General features: G+C 36.0%; 1 protein-coding gene across 3 annotated transcripts; it reads left to right on the top strand.

Moving 5' to 3' along the window:
* The first annotated feature begins 176 nt into the window (after positions 1-176).
* LOC124356596 (hydrolethalus syndrome protein 1 homolog) lies at positions 177-21,845 on the top strand. 3 transcript variants are annotated; one of them, XM_046807690.1, is made up of 7 exons: positions 177-317; positions 4,938-5,075; positions 5,640-5,837; positions 7,490-7,675; positions 10,066-10,182; positions 16,599-16,786; positions 20,632-21,845. In XM_046807690.1, exons 2-7 carry the CDS (start codon positions 4,973-4,975, stop codon positions 21,520-21,522), a joined length of 1,683 nt encoding a protein of 560 aa, XP_046663646.1. In that variant the 5' UTR covers positions 177-317; positions 4,938-4,972; the 3' UTR covers positions 21,523-21,845. The 3 variants fall into 3 exon arrangements, with proteins under 3 accessions (XP_046663646.1, XP_046663648.1, XP_046663647.1); XM_046807692.1 differs by having other exon boundaries at positions 178-317; positions 20,627-20,832; XM_046807691.1 differs by lacking the exon at positions 177-317 and adding an exon at positions 354-444.
* Positions 21,846-22,955: the final 1,110 nt, after the last annotated feature.

Genomic DNA, 22,955 nt, shown 5'->3' with positions numbered 1-22,955 from the left:
AGCATAAGAGACGTTCAGGAAAAATATCCTGAAATTATTATAGATATTTATGAAAATTGTAAATTCTTTATGTATATTACATAAATCCTAATAATTCAATCCCTTAATCTGTTATATTATGCATAAAAACGTCGGCGTAATATATAAAAAGGTACTGATCATGTATTAATATTTTGCCTCATATTTTAAAGGCATTGGCAATGGCCGACGTTTTCGTTTAAATTTCTGTTTTGTATTTGTGCTCTTTTTTCGTATTAGTATTTTAACGTTTTGTTTTATTGTAAATTACTGATCAAATTCATTTATATGTAACGGTGGTAAGTAAATAGATTATCTCTGAAAAGCCTAAACCATTAAAGTGTTGATTTTAAGTCATAGGTTGAATTTGTTTTTCGTAAATCAATATAAATCCTTGTATTCAGTGTTCCCTTAGAGGTTATGGAGGTACGAACTTTTGTTGGTGAAATTAAGCCAATTTGTGTTGGGATAGCTTATTAGTGTTACTATTTAAGTATAGAAACATATTTTACCTGAAATTTAAAATATTGTATCAAGAAAACCTAGATTGAAGTTCAATTACCTACAAATCAGTGCACAGGGCTATTATAGTCTAGTTTCCGAGTTAGTATTTGCCATGGCAGAAAAATGTAATGCATGATGTTTCATAACAGTGTTGTAAATATTGCAACTGGACTAGACAATATCGTTCAGGAATCTACAATATCTCAATCATGGTTTTATTAGGCATAGCCTACTAAACCTCTTCACTGCAGCTCTATTGAGTGGTCCTGACAAGTGATTCTAAGTTTTGTGCAGTGAACATCAAGTCATTTCCCTGTATTAAAAATGGCCAAGCACAGACTATCTAATTTTGGTGTCTTAGCTCTGATAGAAAAGCGAAGTAACTTAGGGTAGAGTACGATAAGCGAACCCGGTTTTTTATATTTAAATTATCAAACCGTATTTAAGGTACTTTGGGACTATACCGACCACACCCAGACATGAATGGTTATTTGACATTTTGCTTCTACTGATTACTAGATTAGCGTAGAACAATATTTCGTGTTTCGGACTGTTGGAGAGCAGTTACAAAACGGCCGAATTAGAAGCAACAGGTTTTGAACATTTTTCCGTTAACCATCGATACAATATTGTCGTCCCGGAAACCGGTCCTAATACTCAACAGGTTGAGCGAATGTGGTGTTCAGCTAAATGGCATAATAAAAAACAACAAGGAACAGCACGACACCATCTTGACTCATACCTAGCTGAATACATATGGTGGTCGGCAGTTGTGGCTGAAGGCGGAAATCCACTACACTCACTCATCCTTGATATTGCTGCATTCTGGGCGTTACAGGAAACCCATTAACAATTGATAATCGTTGTGTTTGTAATTTTGTAATTAAAGAGTTGTTTTTTCGTTCTATAATGTTTGTTTCTATAAATTTATATTTTTGTGTTCCTCATACTGAAAGTGTGATCGGTAGGTTATAATCCCAAAGTACCTATAATTTATTATAACCATCGATATAATCAACCGAGGTTAGACTTTAATAAGCGGCCTACACTCGTTAATCAATTGCTTTTATCGAACAATTCGATATACTCTCTAACTTCGATACGTAAAAATCATATACAATAACAGTTATAAATAACCGTAACAAGAAGAATCTCATACATTATAACTGAGGCGCTAGCTGCTAAAAGGGCGTTTAAGCAAAAACAGTGTTTTTTGAAAAAAAATGAATTTGAAATATGTCTTTAGTTGCACATTTGATGTTTGAAACAAATTCAACTTATATTTAAACTGTTCTTGTTGCAAATTTAATAAGGAATAAAGACATGTAGGACTTACAAACATTATGTAGGCTACAATATACTCGTAGATTTTGTGTAATTTCGTGCATACGCCCTTCTTGCATAGACCAACTTTTTTATATGCCCTTTTTACAAAGATAAGTTAGTACAAAATAATATTTTAAATGTACCAAGTCAGGTGTACAAATGTACCTAATATCTGAACACTTCTTTTTAGCACCTTTATCTTTAACAGATGCTTCTATATCTTGTTTATAGTTTTTAAGTATACTTAACATTTTTAACAATCTAAAACACAACACTGTTATAAGGTTAATGAGTTAACTTACTTGTGGTTAAGCAAAGAAAAGAATAAAATGATCTCCGCAAAAAGGGCGTATAGATCTATACGCCCTTTCTGCAGCTATTACTGCCTCAATTTTAAAAATATAAACTTAACAATAACATTACAAAACAACAAAAACAAACTATGGCCTAGACTTAGATATCTAAGAAACCTTACACTATTACAACTTGCCCAGCTTGACGAGTAAAAAGAGAGCTACCAAGGAGAAAACATACAAATAGTTAGCATATTTCGTACTTTCTGCTGTACATGTTTTTTTTATTGTTATGATTTTGTTATTGTTTGTGACTTTTTTCTAGTTCCAGTTCTAATTACTTTTTTGATCGTTATTATTTTTGAGATTGTCACTATACGTATTATATTAATTATTTTTATTTGTTATTATGAATATGGATATGTTGATATGATAGATAGACTTATTTTTGATGTACGAATATTAAGTATCGAAGATTATACTAAGCAATATTAAAACCGGGTTCGCTTATTGTACTCTATCCAATGGCTCCAGTATAACAAGCAGCCACCACAACAATCAAATCATTGATAATTATGAGATTATTGAATCGTCAATATGTATGAGTACCTATCGTATCATCGATATTCTTGATTGTCTAAAAATTCTGAAACTAAAAGGTGGAATAAAATTAATTTATAGGTATTTGAAATAACAGTATAGTATGGCTTCTATAATATATTTAATTATTATAATTTAATCATAACTAAAATACTATCTTTGCTATGTATATTTATAAAGTGTATGTACTAACTTTTTACTATTTTTAAGAAAAAAACGTATCTGATACATTGTAACACAAATAACACATTTACATCGCCATTCTGTACTTGCGGCATTACTCAAATACCATACACATGATTTTACTTTGTTTGAATTAACATCATTTTAAAGAATACTTTTATTCTGTTGTACTTAAAAAACTGATTGCACAATTATTAATTATGAATATCTATAGTAATATTCTACAGTAAACAAAATATCCAGTTTGTTATTTCTACGTTATGTCCTAATAAGCTGTTGCAACCAAAGTAACAATAAAACAAACAACATTTTGTATTTTATGTATTTTTTTGTTCAACTAAAAAATTAATTAATGTAAACATTACATAACTAATTAATTCAATAATTAGAATTATGAGCATCTACAACAAACTCGGTTCGTTTGCAAATTTACTAAATGATTTTGTAAACGGTACCTATAATTTTGAACAACATAAAACTGTTGTCTATTGCTTAGCCAAATCCCATGAAGCACCATCATTGAACTTGGTGTTGCCTGTGACTTTTGAAGTGAAGCTTCATGCAAAATTTCAAGTGTATGTGTTGGTCCGTTCTTGTGATATGGTGCGGACAGGCAGACTAATAGATATGACATTTTACTGGCCCTTTCACAAAAGCTCAGCCAGTTAGGATTTGTAGCATCCCCTTTGGAACACTAGATTTTAAAGAAATTTATGTGAGTTATGTTTACGAGACATGGTCACCTGAGGAAGCATCTTCACAGAGTCGGCATCCTTCAGGACCTGCTCTGTAGAATGTGTGATGAGCAGGATGAAACTGCTGAACTCTTGCTCTTTGATTGTCGTTCAATAGCAAGGGTGCGGTATACCATCTTTGATAGTTTTGACAATTGTGGTGAATTTCTCCAGGAGGACCTGATAGGTTGTTTTCGGCGGTTTTGGAACTGTTGAAATCATAGACTGGTAGGCCTCATGGTGTGCTTCAGGGGTGCGCAAAAGGCCCTTGAGGCTTAAGTGCATGGCAATAGGCCGCCCCATCGAAGAAGAAGAAGAACCACGTTTATTCTATGTACATGAATTTGTCTTATGTTGAAATCGTATATTTTAATTTTACTCTTTTTTGTTAACTCTCTGATGTTTTAAAATGAATTACCTCACTTGGATTGTTGTTGTTGTTTTTACATGCCTACTTATAGATTGCCTTTTATTCATCTATAATGTTGAATTAATATTTTGTTGGCATTTCAACGTACTGTTGATTAATATTCTATTATTGTTGTATTTTTTAATATTGTTGTTACCCTAATATTAGTTTTCCTTAAAATAAACTACTGCCCTAGTCCTTGTCAGTGTTTAACTTGGATCTACTGACTGTACTATTTTTATAAGCATATAGCCATTTTAATATCTATTGATCCATAATGAACATTAAAATGTTAGTTGCCAACCATGGCCTAAAGAGAAATAAATGTCTGATTTAAAAACATATGAAATAGTTATTTTTTTGCCACTTTGACAAGTGTTTTTTGCCTTCTTAAAACCCTTAAAACTCTTGGTATAGAGACAAGTTGTAATTTATTGATTCTGACATGACCTGCTTTAAGTTGCAGTATATTCTGATTTTTAAATTCACTTTTATCCATCCCTCTTGTTGTAGATAAGAGACAGCAATACATTAATTTAGTTAAAACCTGGTAGAGCAGTGGTAACTATTATATGGATTACTGTTACTTATAATATCCTCAACAAATAAATAAGGTATAGTTAGGTATTGATGTAGACCTACTTGTTGAATTTTATAATTAAAGTGTGAATGGTCATGTTTATTATAGTGATTGACAGTCTATGCTTGTTTTACATTCAGTAATAAATTTCAGTTTATAACATTAATACTGTAACATTTAATATACACTGGTTTAGCAAGGTATTGAAAAATTGCTAAATTGATATGGTTGATTATAATATGATGTCTCAGATCAAAGCTTCAGATGTGTAATAATTTATAACTTTTTAGATTTCCAGAGACCGAGTGTTCCACAGCAATTAATCATGAGTTCTGATTTGGACTTGGACCCTAAAGAAGTGTTGATGCACCTTGTCGAGATGGGCTACTGCAATATCACCACATCAATGTTAGATGATTTCATTAGTGGTAAGTGATTGAATTTTTATTGTGTAAAATAGAAACAATATGGACTTGCAAGAACATTAAAATCGTTCATGAATGAGGATCTTGAAGAATAGCCTGTCCCAAGGTCCTGTGTAAGACGTTATATGATGTTTTATATTCGCCTATTAATGAAATATGAAATTAGAAAAAATGTGAACTTGTAAAAACATTTAAAATCACTCACTTGACAGAATCACTCATTAAGATTTTGGAGAACAGCCTGTCCCAAGGTTCTGTATAGAACTCTGTATGAAGCTTTACATTTGCCCATTCATGAAATATGAAAATTAAAAATAATATGGACTTGCAAAATCATTAAAATCCCTCATCACAGAATTTTACTAGGATTTTTGAGAATAGCCTATCTTAAGGTTATAAAAATAAAATAAAAAGTAAATAAATGCTCTAAATCTATGTGACATACAGCTAATTAATACAATTTACTAACATTTCAGAATAGTATAGTCCAATGTCCTATACTAATAGTGGTTAAAAGTGTTCAAACTTTTATTTTACTTAGATTAACAAGTTAATTATTTTCTTCAGATTTGCAGAGGCTAATAATATATGAAGCCAACAAAAAGAAAAAGAAGAAGAAGAAGACAACAGCAGCTTTAGATGAACAGAATGAGGAGAACTCCACTACAGTACCAAACACTACTGATGAGTCGTCACAGCTGAGTCCTCCATCTCCACCTCCCCCTCCACCACCAACTCAACAGCGAAAACACCGTCACCACTCAGGTATAACCTAGGAAGTCATTTTACAGCATCAAGTGATTGGTTAATTTTTATTTTAATATCGTATCTGTTATAAGGTATTGTCACTAAAGTTCTCTGAGGTAATCAAGTAGATCCAAACCAGAGAGCTACAGGTGGAGCATGATTTCAGTGTACCATCTGTCCTGTTGCAGTTGCTAGGAAACAAATTACAACTACAGGTGGAGCACGATTTCTGTGTACCATCTGTCCTGTTCCAGTTGCTAGGAAACAAATTACAACTACAGGTGGAGCATGATTTCAGTGTACCATCTGTCCTGTTCCAGTTGTTAGGAAACAAATTACAACTACAGGTGGAACATGATTTCAGTGTACCATCTATCCTGTTCCAGTTGTTAGGAAACAAATTACAACTTACAGGTGGAGCATGATTTCAGTGTACCATCTGTCTTGTTCCAGTTGCTAGAAAACATATTACAACTACAGGTGGAGCATGATTCCAGTGTACCATCTGTCTTGTTCCAGTTGCTAGGAAACATATTACAACTACAGGTGGAACATGATTTCAGTGTACCATCTATCCTGTTCCAGTTGCTAGGAAACATATTACAACTACAGGTGGAACATGATTTCAGTGTACCATCTATCCTGTTCCAGTTGTTAGGAAACAAATTACAACTACAGGTGGAGCATGATTTCATTGTACCATCTGTCTTGTTCCAGTTGCTAGGAAAAAAAACTACAGTTATAGGTGCAACATGACAATTGTGTATCAACTGTCTTTTCTCAGTTGAACCAACACATTTTTTTAATGAACAATATTTGCACTATTTAAAGATATGAACATAAAAACTTTCACATTTCTGAAAAATCCGCTCCTAATTTTAGTTTATATCTAGATAAAATTCGTATCCACTCGATTAACAATATAATTTCACAACCATATTCAAAATGTATTCAACAAAGGGAGCGCAGGAATATTTGCCATTTGCACCTTAGCAAAATCATGTAACTCTGATGATCTTCTTTTTGCCTATTATGGACTCGTTTACCTGCATCTCGTCTATGCTCTGCCCATATGGGAGTGTGAGAACATAAGGGCATTGTTTCTGTTCCACCTACAAAAAAGAGCAATCAGAATAATTTTTTCAATTAATAGGCGTCATATTTACGAAACTCTTATCTTTTCTAACCCAATACATTGAACATTTCAGAATTCCTCGTAACCATCAGTATAATTCAAGAATTTCTAACAGCCTTCAAATCCCTGCACATCACACAACTGCCTTCCAAAAACATCTTCGTTACAATGCAATTAATCTGTTTAGCAAACACCCTATGGAACCTCAAAACAGATTCAAACCATTTAATATTTTTAAAAAGGTTTAAGTTATTTCTCCTTGAAAAATGTTTTTACAGCGTCCGTACATTCCTGACTGACGGCTAATTGGACAACCTGGTAGTTTTATAATATATTAAGAGTTCATTCAAGTCATTTTAGTTACTTTATGGATGATTGTAATCTGTTGTAAGAAGTTATCTGACATGACCAATGCATGTAATTGTGTTACTTTGGTTGACTAAACGAGTTATTGAGTTATTATTAATTAAATTAATTTTGTATTTATTTAGATATTTGAAAGCAAAGAGCATAGCACCTAGTTTGTTTTTTCCAGGAGGATTGCATTGTAAAGATACAGAAGAGGTGTCCTCCAGTTCTTCTGAGTCGTCCTTGGCTCCTGCGCGAAGAGTTTTGCGAGAGTGTACCAAACGAATTGCTCTGAAGAATCAGGAAAAGGAAAATGTCATGAAAGACAAAGCTTCTGACCATTCAAAGGTTGCTGCAAGACAATCAAAATCATGTGAGTTTTTTGAGAGGCATATCCCCTCATTTTAGTATTTGGGATTAGGTTAATCTGTTATGTATATTCTCTGAAAGAAATGAACGTAGTAAAAGTATTTAAGTACTACAATAGTTGCAATGAGTCTTAATTAAAAAGTAGTATGTTTTAGAAAAGTGATTATTTTTGTTTTTTCATAAGGTAATATGACAAATATAATGTTTGTGAGCTTACTGTTATAAATTAAAATGATTTTTCAACAGGGATATAATTTGTAATCACATGTTTTATCAGAATCTAAATTCCAAGTTATCAGCCTTGTTCTTGTTCACATTCCTTTGGATGATCTCACTCAGCTGGGATTCTGTGTAAAAGGGGGCTGGGGGCACGTCCAGAAAGTAAGTGTATTGAATTTATGTAGGGTTAAACAAAATTTATTAAAATAAAAACATACTTGGTTACACTTGTACATATGTAAGTTATTTTTCGATATAGTCACCATCTCTCTCGATGAGCCACGGGATCAATTTCTTCATGCCTGCCTTGAAGAAGTCTCCCGCCAGCTCTTTCACCCACTTCTCCACCTCCCTCTTCACCTCCTCGTCCCTTGAAAACTTGTTTCCACTCATGTGCATCTTCAGGGAAGTGAAGAGATGGAACCCTAAAGGGGCCAGGTCAGAGGAATAAGGGGGGGTGGTTAAAACGTCCCATCCAAAAGAGTCCAGGAGTTGCTTTGTGGCGTTGGACGTGTGAGGTCTGACATTGTCGTGCAGCAGGCAGACTCCCTTCGTCAGCATGCCCCTCCTCTTATTCTGAATCACCCGATTAAATTTTTTTAGCGTCTCACAGTATCTTGCCATGTTAATGGTCTCCCAATGAGGTAGATATTCAATAAAAATTATGCCTTTATGCTCCCAAAACACGGATGCCATGAGTTTTTTGGCTGAAATTGTGGTTTTGAATTTCTTGGCGGAGGGTGACAAAATGTGACACCATTGCTGAGACTGCCTCTTAGTTTCAGGCATGTAGTGGGCAATCCAAGATTCGTCTCCAGTAAGCATATAGTAGAGAAAATCATTGCCTTCAAGTTCATAGCGTTCCAAAACTCTTTTGAGCTCTGCACTCAATTCAACTTGTGTTGTTCAGTCAGCTGTTTTGGAACCCACCTCGCAGACAATTTCCGATATCCGAGAGTTTCTGTGATTGTTTCGTGTATCCAGGGATTTGGAGATTTGCGGACACATCGCAGACAGTTCATCTAACGTCAATCTGCGATTGTCACGGACCGCAATCTCGATTTTTTCCACAAGTTTGTCAGTCACAATTGAAGGTCTTCCACTCCTCTGATCGACATGCACGGAAGTACGGCCACTTTTAAACTCGCTACATCACTTGTACACAGTCGTACGATTCATAGCTCCATTTAAAATTTCAATCAGAGCTTTTCCCTTCACAACGAGGTAGCGAATGACGGCACAAATTTCGCACTTGGCGGGAGATATGATCGACATTTTTCGCAAGAATTGCTACTACTGCGTCAAGATTTTTCAACACACTACCCTCGATTTGGTCTTGTTTTCAAGGGGAGGGGTCAGGCTAAGCGGCAGTGTTGCCAACATGTTGAAAAAGTATTCCCTACAGCTGTGAGAGTACCAGTACACTTACTTTCTGGACGTGCATCGTAGTTCCACCCTGGATAATGGGAATGGACTGTACTAGACTAAAATCATCTATTAAAACAGTTTGTCATATCCTTGAGATCCTAAATGAAGAAACAACAAATTATCATTGCAGTATGAGCTTAACGGATTACGTATAAAATTCAATATAATAATATAGTCTAGATAGCTTTTAATGGCGTGGTCTATTTCACTCTTAGAATGTTAATAAACTATATAAATAAATTGCATATCACTAGGGATAGTTTAGTGCCAATAAATTAGGAATTGGTTAGTTTTGTTATTGGTCCCACCCAGATTGTGAATCAGGACTTTTGTAAACCAAGCAACCAGAAAACTGACATTTCAATATGTAACATTCATGTAGCAATGACACCATATTCATATGATTCTGAAGTAGTGTACAGAAAGCAGACTCTCTAGTGGCCATTCAAAAAATTATGTCTTTCTAAATACAGTCACAGTGAAAAGATGAGATTGGATTTGTTGGATCTGGTCTGTCATCAGAGCTGGTGCATCTTTGTTGCATTACAGAACTTACACTTCTCTTTGGTGGAAAGGGTTGAAACTCTGTAGCCTTCATAAATATCAAGTTATGTTAGTGGTGATAGGTTTGGGTTGCGCGAAGTGTCCCAAATGTTTAAAAATTGTTTCAGGATATGTACCTTAAAAATGAATGATCTTTTTAGCTGTATTAAAGTTGTAGATTTTTTTACACTTTAATAATTTCAGGTGATTGTCTTTGGAGAAGAATTGGCTGCAAATGCTGTGAAGAAAATAGTGATGAACAGGCACCAAAAACAAGACCGACCAAAGAAAACTTAGCTCCTCCTAGACCCAAATCTTCATGTAAGTTATTTCAGGTCATAATTGTTTCCTATTCCAGAGGACACATAGGGTAGCTGCTGGCCACACATCTGAAGCTTTGCTTAAAACATGAGTTAAAGTTTAAAGCTATGTTATAAATAGAAACTTGGGTACTTTGGTATTATCCGAGGGCAATTATTTTTGGAACAGTTTTTCTTACCGGGGCTAAAAAAACTACATTATTAGAAAAAACACTTTATTTGACTATCAGTGAAATTTACATGTCATTATGATAATTGGTACTTGTTTTCTACATCCCAAAAGGAAGCGATGTTGGCGAATAGACGGCCACTCTGTCCTTGTCTACTTCTTGTTATTTTGCTATCTTAGTATGTTTAGATTTGGCTGTCATGAATATGTTACTAGCAGTACCAGAGTTAAATATCTAATACCTTTAAACAAGCAATTCTTGTATATATATATATATATATAATCTGAATCTCGTAAATGGCTCCAACGATTTTCATGAAATTTATTTTACAGCGGGTTTGGGGGGCGAGAAAACGATCTAGCTAGGTAAATGACATCTGATGTATCATGAGAGTATCAAACCAATCCTCACAGCTGATGTTTCATCAGAAATGCCGGAGTAAAAATAACAGTTTTTGTGTAAATTAACGAAGGTTCAAACCGAAAGGAAATTTTGATTGTAATATAAGTTGATGGATAATTTCACTCATTTAAAAATTAAATCTATTTATCTATTTCGTATACTTTGTCCCACATGTACTGCTAAAGTCAAATGCCTGCAAACCTTAACTAACATTATAGAAGCAGAAAGGTCTCATGATTTAGATGTTTCGACGTCTGCAAGATTTGTTGCAGCGTGCGGCACAACGTGTAGCTTCTGAAAATGACGAGCAACGAGAATACCGATTAGAAGAACAAAGACGTTGAGATGGAAGACGTCGTAGGGCTTTAGAACTTAATAATTATTTACCGACATATAAATGTGCCGTTACTGTAGCTGTGCACGCCTTAGGACCATTTGAAATTTTGTGTATCCACAGTGACAGAACAATAAATAGTTATGACATTTATAGTTTATAGTTTCATCATTTGTGGACAAGTATATAATAAAATGAATCCCAAAACACGATTTACGAGATAAAATAACGAGCGAAGCTCAGTTTCCTGATATTAAGCTCAAGTGATCTGCGCTTTAATTTGGATACTATCTCGAAGGTTGATTTTCTTTATTTGCCAGAAGTCCCGACACTGATGGCCCCACATGTCAGATCGTCTAACTTTCTGACGGCAGATTATGTTGGACAATAAGGCACGTGGTCTAGGGTCGGAAAGTACCGATCGGAAATGCCTGTGGCCCAAGGCACGTGGAATAGGAGGTGGGCCGGACAGACGGCTCCCCCACCTCTACCGCCGTGCCGTGACGTAGTTGCAGTCCCAGACGCTGCAGTCCTGGTCCGGCCCCGCATTTCACATACTTCAGTTTCATTCTCGTAGCTTCGCTGACTCAACACAGTAACCCGGCCACAAGGCCTTATCTGTATTATCATAGGCAGTCGCAATAAAAATATGCAAGTTCGTAATTAATAAGTACTTTATATTTCATATTATGGCTATTTACATAATTACAAGAAAACATTACATTGTACTTCGCTGTTAAACTAATCTCAAGGCTGAGTTTATTTTGTTAATCTTCCATCTATCTGCTATTACTTGTCCGTTTAAGGCAAGTTTGTGATGAAAATGTTTCTAATCCATCCATCTTCAAAAGTAAAGAATTTGGAGTTCCTGAAAATAAACAGATAATTGAAGTCTAATAATAACTTTGCATTATGAATACGGTTGTGTAATAAGTAGTGTTAACATCTCAATAGTGGGTATCAAACTAAAACCATCTATTCAGTTTCATATTTTAAAAAGAAAAATATTTACTTCTTGCTTTATAATGGAATTTTAATTCAGTTTAACAATCATCAGTATTTTAAAATACAAAATACAATTTTTTTAATACAAAGTGTAACTAATACAAAACATATAATTACAGACCGTAGCACCGTGCTTGGCGCGTAGGGAGGGAAGCGAGCGAGAGACTCAGACTTCTCCCCCCTACATTTTCCCCTCCCGTGCCGTCGCGGTAGACGTACAGTCCACTCTGTTCTTTGCCCGTTTCCAAACTCCTTATAGTCAAGCTTATGCATGTATTCTGATAGCAGCGATAATTTAATATAATTTGACGTATACTTTTGTTTATTCCACATACTATTAGATACGGGTTTTTTACAGCCATAATTCTTTTTTAGCCTACCGTTTTCATTAGCAAACCCTTGTAATGATTTAAACTTTTACCCATGTATTTTACAGCACATTCTTACTAATTAAATGCGATATTTAAAAACATCAAACAAAAACTTATTAAAAGTTTTAAGCGTTTTACTTAATCGCTTACATTTACAGTTTTCCTCCACTTGCAGCCCATTAGTCGCAAGATGCGGCTTACACTGCTTTTAGATCCTGTAAAATTAATGTCTTATCGCATTTTTTCTTGTATACCTTTTAGAGTAGGAAGTTGTTTTTCAATGAGGTAAAAAATTATCCACAATACGCCTGACAACACCAAAATTAAAGTCGTCTAACCCCGTCACTCTTTTAGGTAAGATTCTATTTTTATTTGGCGTTTCGAAAGATGTGCCAGATTCTTCTAACTTTTTTTCCTCTCGCTTTTAATCCTTGTCACTGTCCTTTCTGAAACTTCAGTGGCAAAGCACTTACTCTCGCATTAACTTTCTTAACGTCAATCAAAAACCTGTCAGAATCGGCTTCGGCTTTCATAACTTTTGCCACATTAGATACTATTTCTCAAGTTTGGCTCTAATTTTAACTTTATTCACTAATTTTGAACTAAATAGTTCGTTGCATTGATCAGCCATCACTAATTGCTAAAATAATACAACGTACTGTCGCACATAAACAAAACAATCACAATTTGTCAAACACTACTAAACATAACGAGCAGCAGAAGACAGACTGAACGAAACGAATGCGACCTGTGACTGTACTGCACCACGTGGCCGGGCGAAGAGGGGATAGGCTTCTCTGCGCATGCGTCAGCCGCACGCCATTCACCAAGCGCGCTATCTGTACCTGCATTGTCGAGTTTCAAGTCTGAAGTTTAGGCAGCTAACTTTTGTAACTTTTTATATTTTTGAAAATATTTTTGATTTAACCTCTGTTTATTTAAATATTTCACCCTCAGTGGTATTCTTCTTCTGGCAAATATCTCAATTATTTCGTCCGATATTTCACAGACTAATTCTTTTAACTTCTTTTTTAGTTTTTGCTTAACACCAGGTATGTTGGGAATATTTTCGCCAGTGAATGCTATGAATACTTTTTCCATTTCAATAATGTTTTTTTGAAAGTCTAATGTCGCTTCTGTTAGTCCTCCAGCAGACAACTCACTAACCCATGACCCCTCATTGCTTCTTTTGTATGTAAAATGGCCTAAATCAGGATACTTGTTTTTTAATTTTCTAGCCATCCACCCACTTATATAACTAAGGCCATCAGTAGATAGTTCTTCTGATATTGGTATGTCTGCACTTGAAGGTCCGGGTGTATCATGGATTTGCGGTGTCGCCACGTTGACAAACCTTTCATCTGTCTCACAATTAGGTTCCTCTTCCACTTCCATGTCATTGTCACTTTCAGTTTCTGGAGCACTCACTTTTTCAACTACAACACAGGTTTTCTTTAAAACCTTCCCAACAATAAACTCACCGTCCGTTTGCTGGGTATTACAATTACGTCTTAAAGTTTCATTTTTTCCGAGGATAAGTAACCTCATACGGTAAAGAAACTCCAGAGGAGTTGGATGGTCATTGCAACCACCACTTCCTCTTACAAGGGAAAAAGTTTTCCAAACTGTCTTGGTTCAGTTTCGATCTCAGAATATATGATATGTTGAAGATCTTCAAGTCATCAAATAGCAACATTAACGATTTTGTAGACATTACGCCTTTCTGGAACAGTTTTAGCGTTTTCTTATCGTTTTGAAAAATCGAAGCTTCTTGCTGATTTTTACTTTTTTCAATACAACTCATTTCCTCCATTATTTTCATGTACTGTTCTAAAATTTGTTTTTGCTCCTCTAAATGAAGACCGTAGCCACACATTAAATTTAAAGTTGCGTTGGGCACTCTACTATTCATTACATCAAACCAATTGTTTGTCGATTTAATAAAATTTGCAGCATTCTTTCGAAGCGCTTCATCACATACGTCATAGAGTCGCAATGCACAAGCCGTTGTGTTCGACATCAGCTGGGCAGCTAACTGGACATTCTGTCTTTGAAATTTCTCGCAGTTGACATGTTTTTTTGGCTAATTTATGACATGACGATATCTCCAGTTTATCTGTGCTCTCTATAAGCTTCCTAACTGGTGCTGGAGATATCATTTTACCATCCGACATAACAAAACCTCCGTCAATGCACCAATTGCGGATCAATTTCAATAGATGAGGAATATCGGCAAAGAAATAAATATTCCTATTAGTTATATTAGAAAAGTGAACGCTGTTATTGTAGGAGACTTTAACTTCTTTCCATACACCTAAATTTCCTCCTCCACAGTCAGACACGACAGCAACAACAGTAAATCCAATGGCATAAAGTCTTGATATAATGTGGTCTAAACACGCTTTTGTCATTTTTTGGTCAAATTCAGTGAAAACAGGCTGCTTCCATGAAGCAAATAATGATCTTACCATAATTACTTGTGCCTGTGAATGAGGACCCATTACTGAATCATATTCAAAAATCAACATGACTTTCATTACGTCAAACTGAAGTACAAACTAGCTTCTCCAGGGGTATTCATTGTCACTGAGGCTACTTCCATAAATTTAAGTACACCATCGAGTACTCCACTGTGTACGCTAAGTTTCGACGCCCATTCTATTAATGTTGATATACTTGGTATAAACCGTTGCTACACCCATCTTATTTCTTAGATGAATGTAGCATCTCTTACTCAGGTATCTTATAGTAAATGCGTTTGTTATATCTTCACAGCTCCATGCCTTTACCTTTTTCTTTTTATTAAGAATTAACTCAATCTGTGTTTTATAAAACACACCACTAAGTATGTGATGAACTTCTTTTGAGACGGTCTGGGTGAATTCATTTTTCAGGTTTTTATAATCTTGCTCCAGTTTGACGTTCTTTTCATACTGTTCATTCTTACACTTTTCCAAAGCTTCTTTAATTTTAAAGTATTCTAACTTGTAGTGAACATTTTCCTCGGTACCTGTGTTAATAATGGGTCTGCCTGATTCTCCCAATATATTATCACTAGTTTCATCCACGCTTTGCGATTTTTCTAGAATACTTTTAATAATTTCTTTGGTTTCTCGTTCTTTTAGTCGATCCTTTCTTTCAACCTTCTTCTCGCTTTCCAGAGGCATTCATTTTATTGATGGCATAACATCTTTTTTAATTACTTTCTTTTTACTTCCCATAATTTCACCACGAATGTTCCTTATAAAATCGTCAGTCTTGAAATGATCTGAGCAAACATACAAAGTATCAGGGTTAAATTTTCATCTTTTCTTTTACACCGCTGTATCCAAATGTTCCTAACTCTTTCGTCTTTAGGAAAGCGAAAATAAGAAACACCATCGAGCCTTTCTTTGGTTTTGAAGTATGAATTGTTGCATGTAGCAACAGCAAACTGCATTCCCGGTATTTCACTATTAATTTCACACTATTTACACATGAATTAGAAACATGTAAGTACATACGTTCACCGACACAATCCGCTACAGACACACTATAGACACACTACCAATACTCGTGTAACTGACTGTTCATCTTCTGCTCAAGGCCCCTGCCGGCTACCCGCGCCACGAGGGACTATGGCTACGTCACGCATACCCTACCCCCACCATGCTCCGCCTGTCCGGCTCACCTCCTATTCCACGCGCCTTGCCTGTGGCCATCAGTGTGGGCTTCGGTGGTTTTTTTGGCACCACCCTGCACTTTTGATGACAAAAGAAAACATTCCTAAAGATAGTACATAAATTCAACCTCACATCACATGAGCACTTGTAAATGTATTACAAACAATCAACGTTTGAATTAGTGCTGCTGTTGTCCACGCGCGAACCGGTCTATCACATGTCAGGTTAGTGGTAAGTGGCACTTTACTCTCAACATTCGGTGAATCCAGTATAGATATTATTTCGTCAAATGTTATTACACCTGGAAAATTTTATTTTGATATCAACATTTTCCATTTCAAAGGTAGTTTGTGGGAAGACAGTTTTTTACATTTAACTCCCACTTTCTCATATTGCTAGATATAGCCTTGATCTCTAGATAAATCTTTAAATCTATTTTTGTCGGAGACATAAATATACTTGTTGTGATACAGTTATCCGGACATGGCAGCTGACGGGTCAGCCCAGGCCGGGCTCCGCTCCCCAACGTAGTGACCCAGTGGCTCTCTACCACCAGTACCAGCAACTGTGGAAGCAACAGAAGCTGCCAGGGGAGGCTCGGCACAACGACTTGAGATGGACCATCCGGGAGAAGTTACTGGGGCAGGAGCCTCAGCCTAGGGTTAGTACTGCCCTAGTGAGCATTTACTAAGTCTAGAGGTCATATGAGTGTGAAGGGAAACATCCAGATTGTAGTGTCTACAGTTTGTTTTGAAAATTGATTAAGCTTTCTTAAACAAGCTGTTTAATAGTATTAAAAAAAAGACTGTTAAATATGCAAGCCGTACAATTTGGGATAGAAGGTCATTATATTATTTTATCTATACTAAAAATTTCTAGAAATTTTTAAATTAAAATTTTTTAAATATTTATAGAAAATATTGTTTAAAAATGTATTTGTTTCAAGCTGTAGTTTGCGGCAAAGTCTTAAGTTTTCATTCTCATAAAACAGGTACATTCTTCCTTTGAGATCCAGGGTAGAATTCTGTCAAATTTGTTCATCTTTAACTCCCTCAACAGTTTTCAACGACTTACATGCTTTGCAAATTAACCATGATTAATAAACTTTTTTATGTTTCTAAAACAGATTAACATGATCAAACTCGTACAAACATAAATATTCCATTTCACTTTAGATCAACCCGATACAAAACATTAGGAGTTAATTAAATAATTTCTTGTTAACAGTAGCATCTCATGGTGCCCTAATAGTAATGAATGCAAGAGATCTTCGCCTTTTTCTACATTAAATTAATTTTAGTCCATATATAATTTTAGATGAAATTCTAGCTGTATAGATTGTTTATGCTTGTAAACATTATATATGATGTGAGGAGATTCTATTGTTTGTGTTAGTTAAACTGGTGGATACTGAAAAGTGAAGTAAACATTATTTGAAATGCAATTAAGGGAAAAATAACCAGTGCTTTATCAGCTGCACAAGCATCTATTTTATCTTGTTCACATACTCTCGATGGAGCCGAACCGATCACTACGCACAACCCCGTGTGGGGTCGCGGTTAAACTTTCCTTTTCATTCGTGGAAACATGAAAAAGTCTGGAACACCCATGATTCATCGCCAGTAATAACGTTTTCAAGAAAATCTTAATCTTCCTGTACACAATCCAAATTTTCTTGTGAAAGTTTCACCCCGCTGACAGTTTTTGTTCCTCGTTTAAAACTTCTATATAAGTTTTGCACCACTTTCCTCATCGCAATTCTCTGATACAATGTTGTGAAAGGTTCCAACTGAAAGGCCAATCTCCTCACTAGGTCCAAAACTGTTTTCACTTTGGCCACTTAAAAGCATCTGTTTGAGTGGTCGTCGGGTGTCCGATGCTGTAATCGTCTTCGACAAGCTCCCGCCCTTTCTTATAAACGATTAATGCCACTCAACAAATCTTTAGCAGCTTCAGGCATCATCCCCAAAAGCCTGTTTAATGAGTTCAAGGACAACCTATCGGGATCACTTCTGGCTGGTATATACCTTCCAGTTAAACTTACCACTGAGCACAGCAAAAACCGATGTCACTTAAAAAAGGAGTGGCACATCACTAAACACAAATGTTGAGATTCTGGTGTGTAAGGGCAATTCGATAGGTTGTCTACTGTGGGAGATGACTGTTGGAGTTGGTGGGGTTCGTTCCCTAAGTATCAGAGGTTCTTGCTAGTCTTAACAAGGGTGTGCCACCCCCTGCCTACTTTGACTGGAGAGGCTGGTTCAGAGCTGATCTCCTATTCTTCCGTGGGGACATGACTGTGAGAATAGTGCCCTAATTCTTCCTCATGGATCTCGATAGGAGGCAGCCCCTACCACCTAACCTTACCCATCTTGAATACCACTCCAGAAGCAGCACTAAGGTCCTTATAGGACTAACTGCAATTTATAAGCTTCTTATCCTAAGAGAGCAAATCATCACACGTCACAAAAATCCACCTCCTGTCTCAATGCATGCCCGCAGCCGACTGAATTAAAGTGCGCCTGAGTGGTGGAGAACTCTTTTACCGAAGCCAACTGGTCGGATCCCTCTCCCCCGCTCTGTTGTGGATACAGCGAACCAGTCCCGATACTTGTTGAACAGACCCTGTATTAAAATGGCATAGGAAAGACAGGATGAGAACAATGACTTTGGTGCAACTAAATCATATTTGTAAAACAAGCAGAGGTGGACCAATGAATACACTGTCCTCCACTGGCCTTGTATTTCCTAACTCTCTTATACTAGTGAAATGATGGAGAGATTGATCCCCTTTTTAGCATTATTGTGCCTCTTCTCATGAGTCACTGGCCTGTGCAAGGATCATATCAAACAGAAAAAGGGAGGGTCAGTAAAGTACAAGATGGACAGCACCAATAAAGATTTGTTCTAGGCTATCACAGAAAAATACAAATTCAAAGTTTGACACACGGTTAACATCATAGACCATGTGGCAACCAGATCTCTCGATACACAATACTGTTTTGTATCATATTTGAATTTGTGCACATTTACAGTAATGTGTGCTGTACTGTAAGATACTGGATGTCCAAAAAATGACTCCCTTGTTTTGAATAACTTTTATTTATTGTAGAACGTACATATTTCTATGACTAATACACAAATTGAAAGGGGAATATAATCAAGTTCTTTACAACTGGCTCAATATGCAATCTATTTTTAGCCCTACGGATATCCAACCGGTATTCGATCTCCTCTAGGTATTAACATATCGGGTATATCAGATGAAGATTGTCATAGTCACGTATCGTTTTCTCCATACACCAAGTTCATGGTGTAACCCCATAAAAAAGTCCTTGGAGGCCATGCGATCGGCTCAGCTCTCAACCCATCCATAGCTGGGACAGGCATCTAAGGTTGTTTGCAGTGGGACAGCACCTTACTTGTAGTACCAACCTTACTAACAATGTAGAAAAGGAAAAAATCCACGGTATACTCAGCAGCAACAAAGAGTTTTTACTCTTCCATTTAAACATCCTTAATAATTTCAAAACTAGTCAGTTCTTTCTTACCCGTTATATATATATATGGTACTATATTACTATATATACTTAGATACTATATATCTTTCGAGTATAACATATATATATTTTTTTTATTTACGATTTATTTTTATTTTTATATGTACATAGTGTAAATTAAGTTCTCATACTCCTGGAAATATTCCAAGCGGATTGAGATATCAATGTACAACCTTCACCATACTTATTAAAACACTTTTTTGGATTTTTTGAATGATAAAAAAAATTCCCCACCTTATAAAAGAGGTATACAGGGGGGGGTTAACTTTAAATTTTCAAATTGCAAACCCTATCTTGTTAGAAGTCATTTTAAAGGTCTATTCAATTGAAACACAATTGGGCACAACCGCAAACTTACAGGTATGGGCAACTAACCCATTACATTGTAATACCACCTAAGACACCAAACCATGTAAGAACCAAAGAACCAAAACTATGCATACCAGAAACATTATCACTGCGTAAAGCGATAAGCTGGGCACCTCAGTCTTACTAAAAGATATCACGCATAAATTGTGTGGAAATGCTCTAGACATTGGCATTATCCCTTTAGATTATTTTTAAATGGCGTAGAGGTGTTTTCTTAGTGTCATTGTGTTTCTATTAAATAGACCTTTAAAATGACATGTCACAAGATAGGTATTACAATTTGAAAATTTAAAGTTCCTCCCGTACCCCTTTGAAAAGGGGGGAATTTTTTTATTATTCAAAAATTCCAAAAAAGTTTGGTGAAGGTTGTACATCGATATCTCAGTCCGTTTGGAATATATCCAGGCGTATGAGGACTTAATTTACACCTTGTATATGTATATTCAACATATTATATCAGATCAAACTTAATGTTGGATACACAGTCAAAGGTTGGATAACTGCAACATTACCATATTTCATAAGAATAGTATGAAGTAGTTGTTGACTGATGTTTTGTTACATCTGACCAGAACAGAGTTGCTGCTGCTGCTGCCCATGTCAGTCGACAGACAGTGAGCCGTCCGAAACAAACAAAAGCGTAAATATTCTGCCAAGTGGACCCTTCACTGTGGACGGGCGTGTGACGGGACCGTTCAAGCGTAATAAAGATGGGGAGTTCACAATCGAAGACAGGCACCTTACAGGGTTCTTCAAGCTTAGTGGTGGGTCCGACTCCGAAGGCAAGAGTGACTCTGAGAAACCGTACTTAGCGGGTAAAATTGAAAATAAACAGGACAGAGTTGAATGTCTCTTGGAGGACGCCGTGGATAAGATTAAATTATCCTGTGACAAGGGGAAGAAAAGAACTGGTGAAGCAATGGATCACAATGGAAATCACCTGCAAACTTGTAAGAGTAATCACGACAGCAAAACCTGCAAGTATTGCAGTTGGATTCACTATATGTTAAACCATAAAGAACAACAACCGGGAGAAAACCAGTTTGTAATCAATGACGCGAATCTTGGATACAAGCGATTTCAAGCTAATGTAAATACAAATTCCACATCTGCGCAGTCAAACAATTGCCATTGCCGTCAGGGAGGTACAATAAAAGACAAATGTGAGCCAAGCATTTTCCCCAAACTCCCAAGTAACCTTCAGTGCTCTCAAGAAGAATCTAATCTAAACAGATTTTCAAGAAGCTTAACTCCATCCAAGAAAGGTTACTGGCTCGAGAGATTCAAGAATCATCCGGCAAACCAGTTGACTTTGAGTTCAAAACAATCTTATTGGCCGCAGACATTTAGTGAGGCACCTGTTCACTCTACAGATGTGATAGCGCCTTCCAAAGGTGCAGACAAGGAGTGTATAACGTCAGATTTACTGTCTCGTGTACGGAACGACTTGAACGTAGGGAAACACTAAAAATCCGACACAGAATAGTCACAACTGCGTGGATAATTGTTTTGAAACTAGAGTTCCTATTGCGTTAAAAAATGTGCATGGAGAAGTAGTAACGGAGGTTAAAATGAAGGATAAAAAGACGGATCGGCCTTTTCAAAGTCCAACAAAACCACTTATGTCTGTAGCAACACATGTGAGACTACACAAAATGTAAATAAATTTTCAATCATTTTTTTTATTATAGTTAGAAATGATAACTTATGTAATAATTTATTAATTTTAATTTGAAATTATATTATTTACTTATACAAACAATATTTTAATAAATACAATGCACTCATTACATGATGTTTTTACTATATCAGTCGTCTAGATCATACAATGTTAAAATTTTTCACAAAACATTCTGTATATAGTACATTTTTTGTTAGTTGTATTTTTTCAAGAAAGATTGAGCTCAGTTTAAAAAGTATTTTCTTATAATAAAGCCCAACACAAAAACATTTTAAAAAATTCATTAGTGGTTTCCTTATCAAGTCTGAGGAAAATTAGTCCATGGGATAATTAATTAATATAATAAAATCACACTCGGTCGTAAAGAAATCAATAAATTGTTTAAGCTCTTTGACCAACTCAAGACTGGTGGGGGGGGGGGGGGGTGGGGGGGGGGGGGGGTGGGGGGGGGGGGGGGTGGGGGGGGGGGGGGGTGGGGGGGGGGGGGGGTGGGGGGGGGGGGGGGTGGTATTTAGTTTTTTTATTAAGTGCATGTTTTGTGTTTTCAGAGTTAGTGGAGTTGACACACAACATGGTGGTTGTGATTTCCTGACTTAGGCGGGTCACAACGCTCCGGGTAATGATTTGTTTATTTTAACTTAGATTGTAATTATGTATTAGGTTTAGTTTTTACCTGAAGAAGAGATCAGGATTGCAGATCTCGAAACGTAGTGTTACTGAATTTTGTGTTTCACGGAACGATGGGCCAAAATGTCCGTAAAAATCATGTTTCCTTCACACATAGATTTGCGTTTAAAATACTAAATTCAAAAATCAGGTTGTTATGAGTGCCCTCTTTTTTTATCCGAGCAATCTTATGGACTAGCATATTCTTTACATTTAATAATTTCCAATATTGATGCTGTTGGATATGTAAATTGTTCAGAAATCACGTATGGCACCAGTATAAATTTAAGTTCACAAATGCCGTTTGAGTCAATAGCAACTGGGTTTTTTTTTTTTTTTTGTATCACTGGCCGATGGGGAAAATGTCCGGGAAAAGGTATGACTATGATTTATTTATTGTATCTATGTAATGTTACATCACCAGGATGGGATCATTTCTGGCTGGTTTATACCTTCCGTTTAAATCTACACTGGGGTACATGCATAAAACACTGATGTGTCAGACTTAAATCTGAACAACCTTATGGACGTGCAGGGGCTCAACACATCACTAA

The sequence above is a fragment of the Homalodisca vitripennis genome, chromosome 3 (assembly GCF_021130785.1).
Source record: "Homalodisca vitripennis isolate AUS2020 chromosome 3, UT_GWSS_2.1, whole genome shotgun sequence".
NCBI classification, from domain to species: domain Eukaryota; kingdom Metazoa; phylum Arthropoda; class Insecta; order Hemiptera; family Cicadellidae; genus Homalodisca; species Homalodisca vitripennis.
Note: the sequence above shows the minus strand (reverse complement) of the source record. Positions and strands in the feature narration are given on the sequence as shown.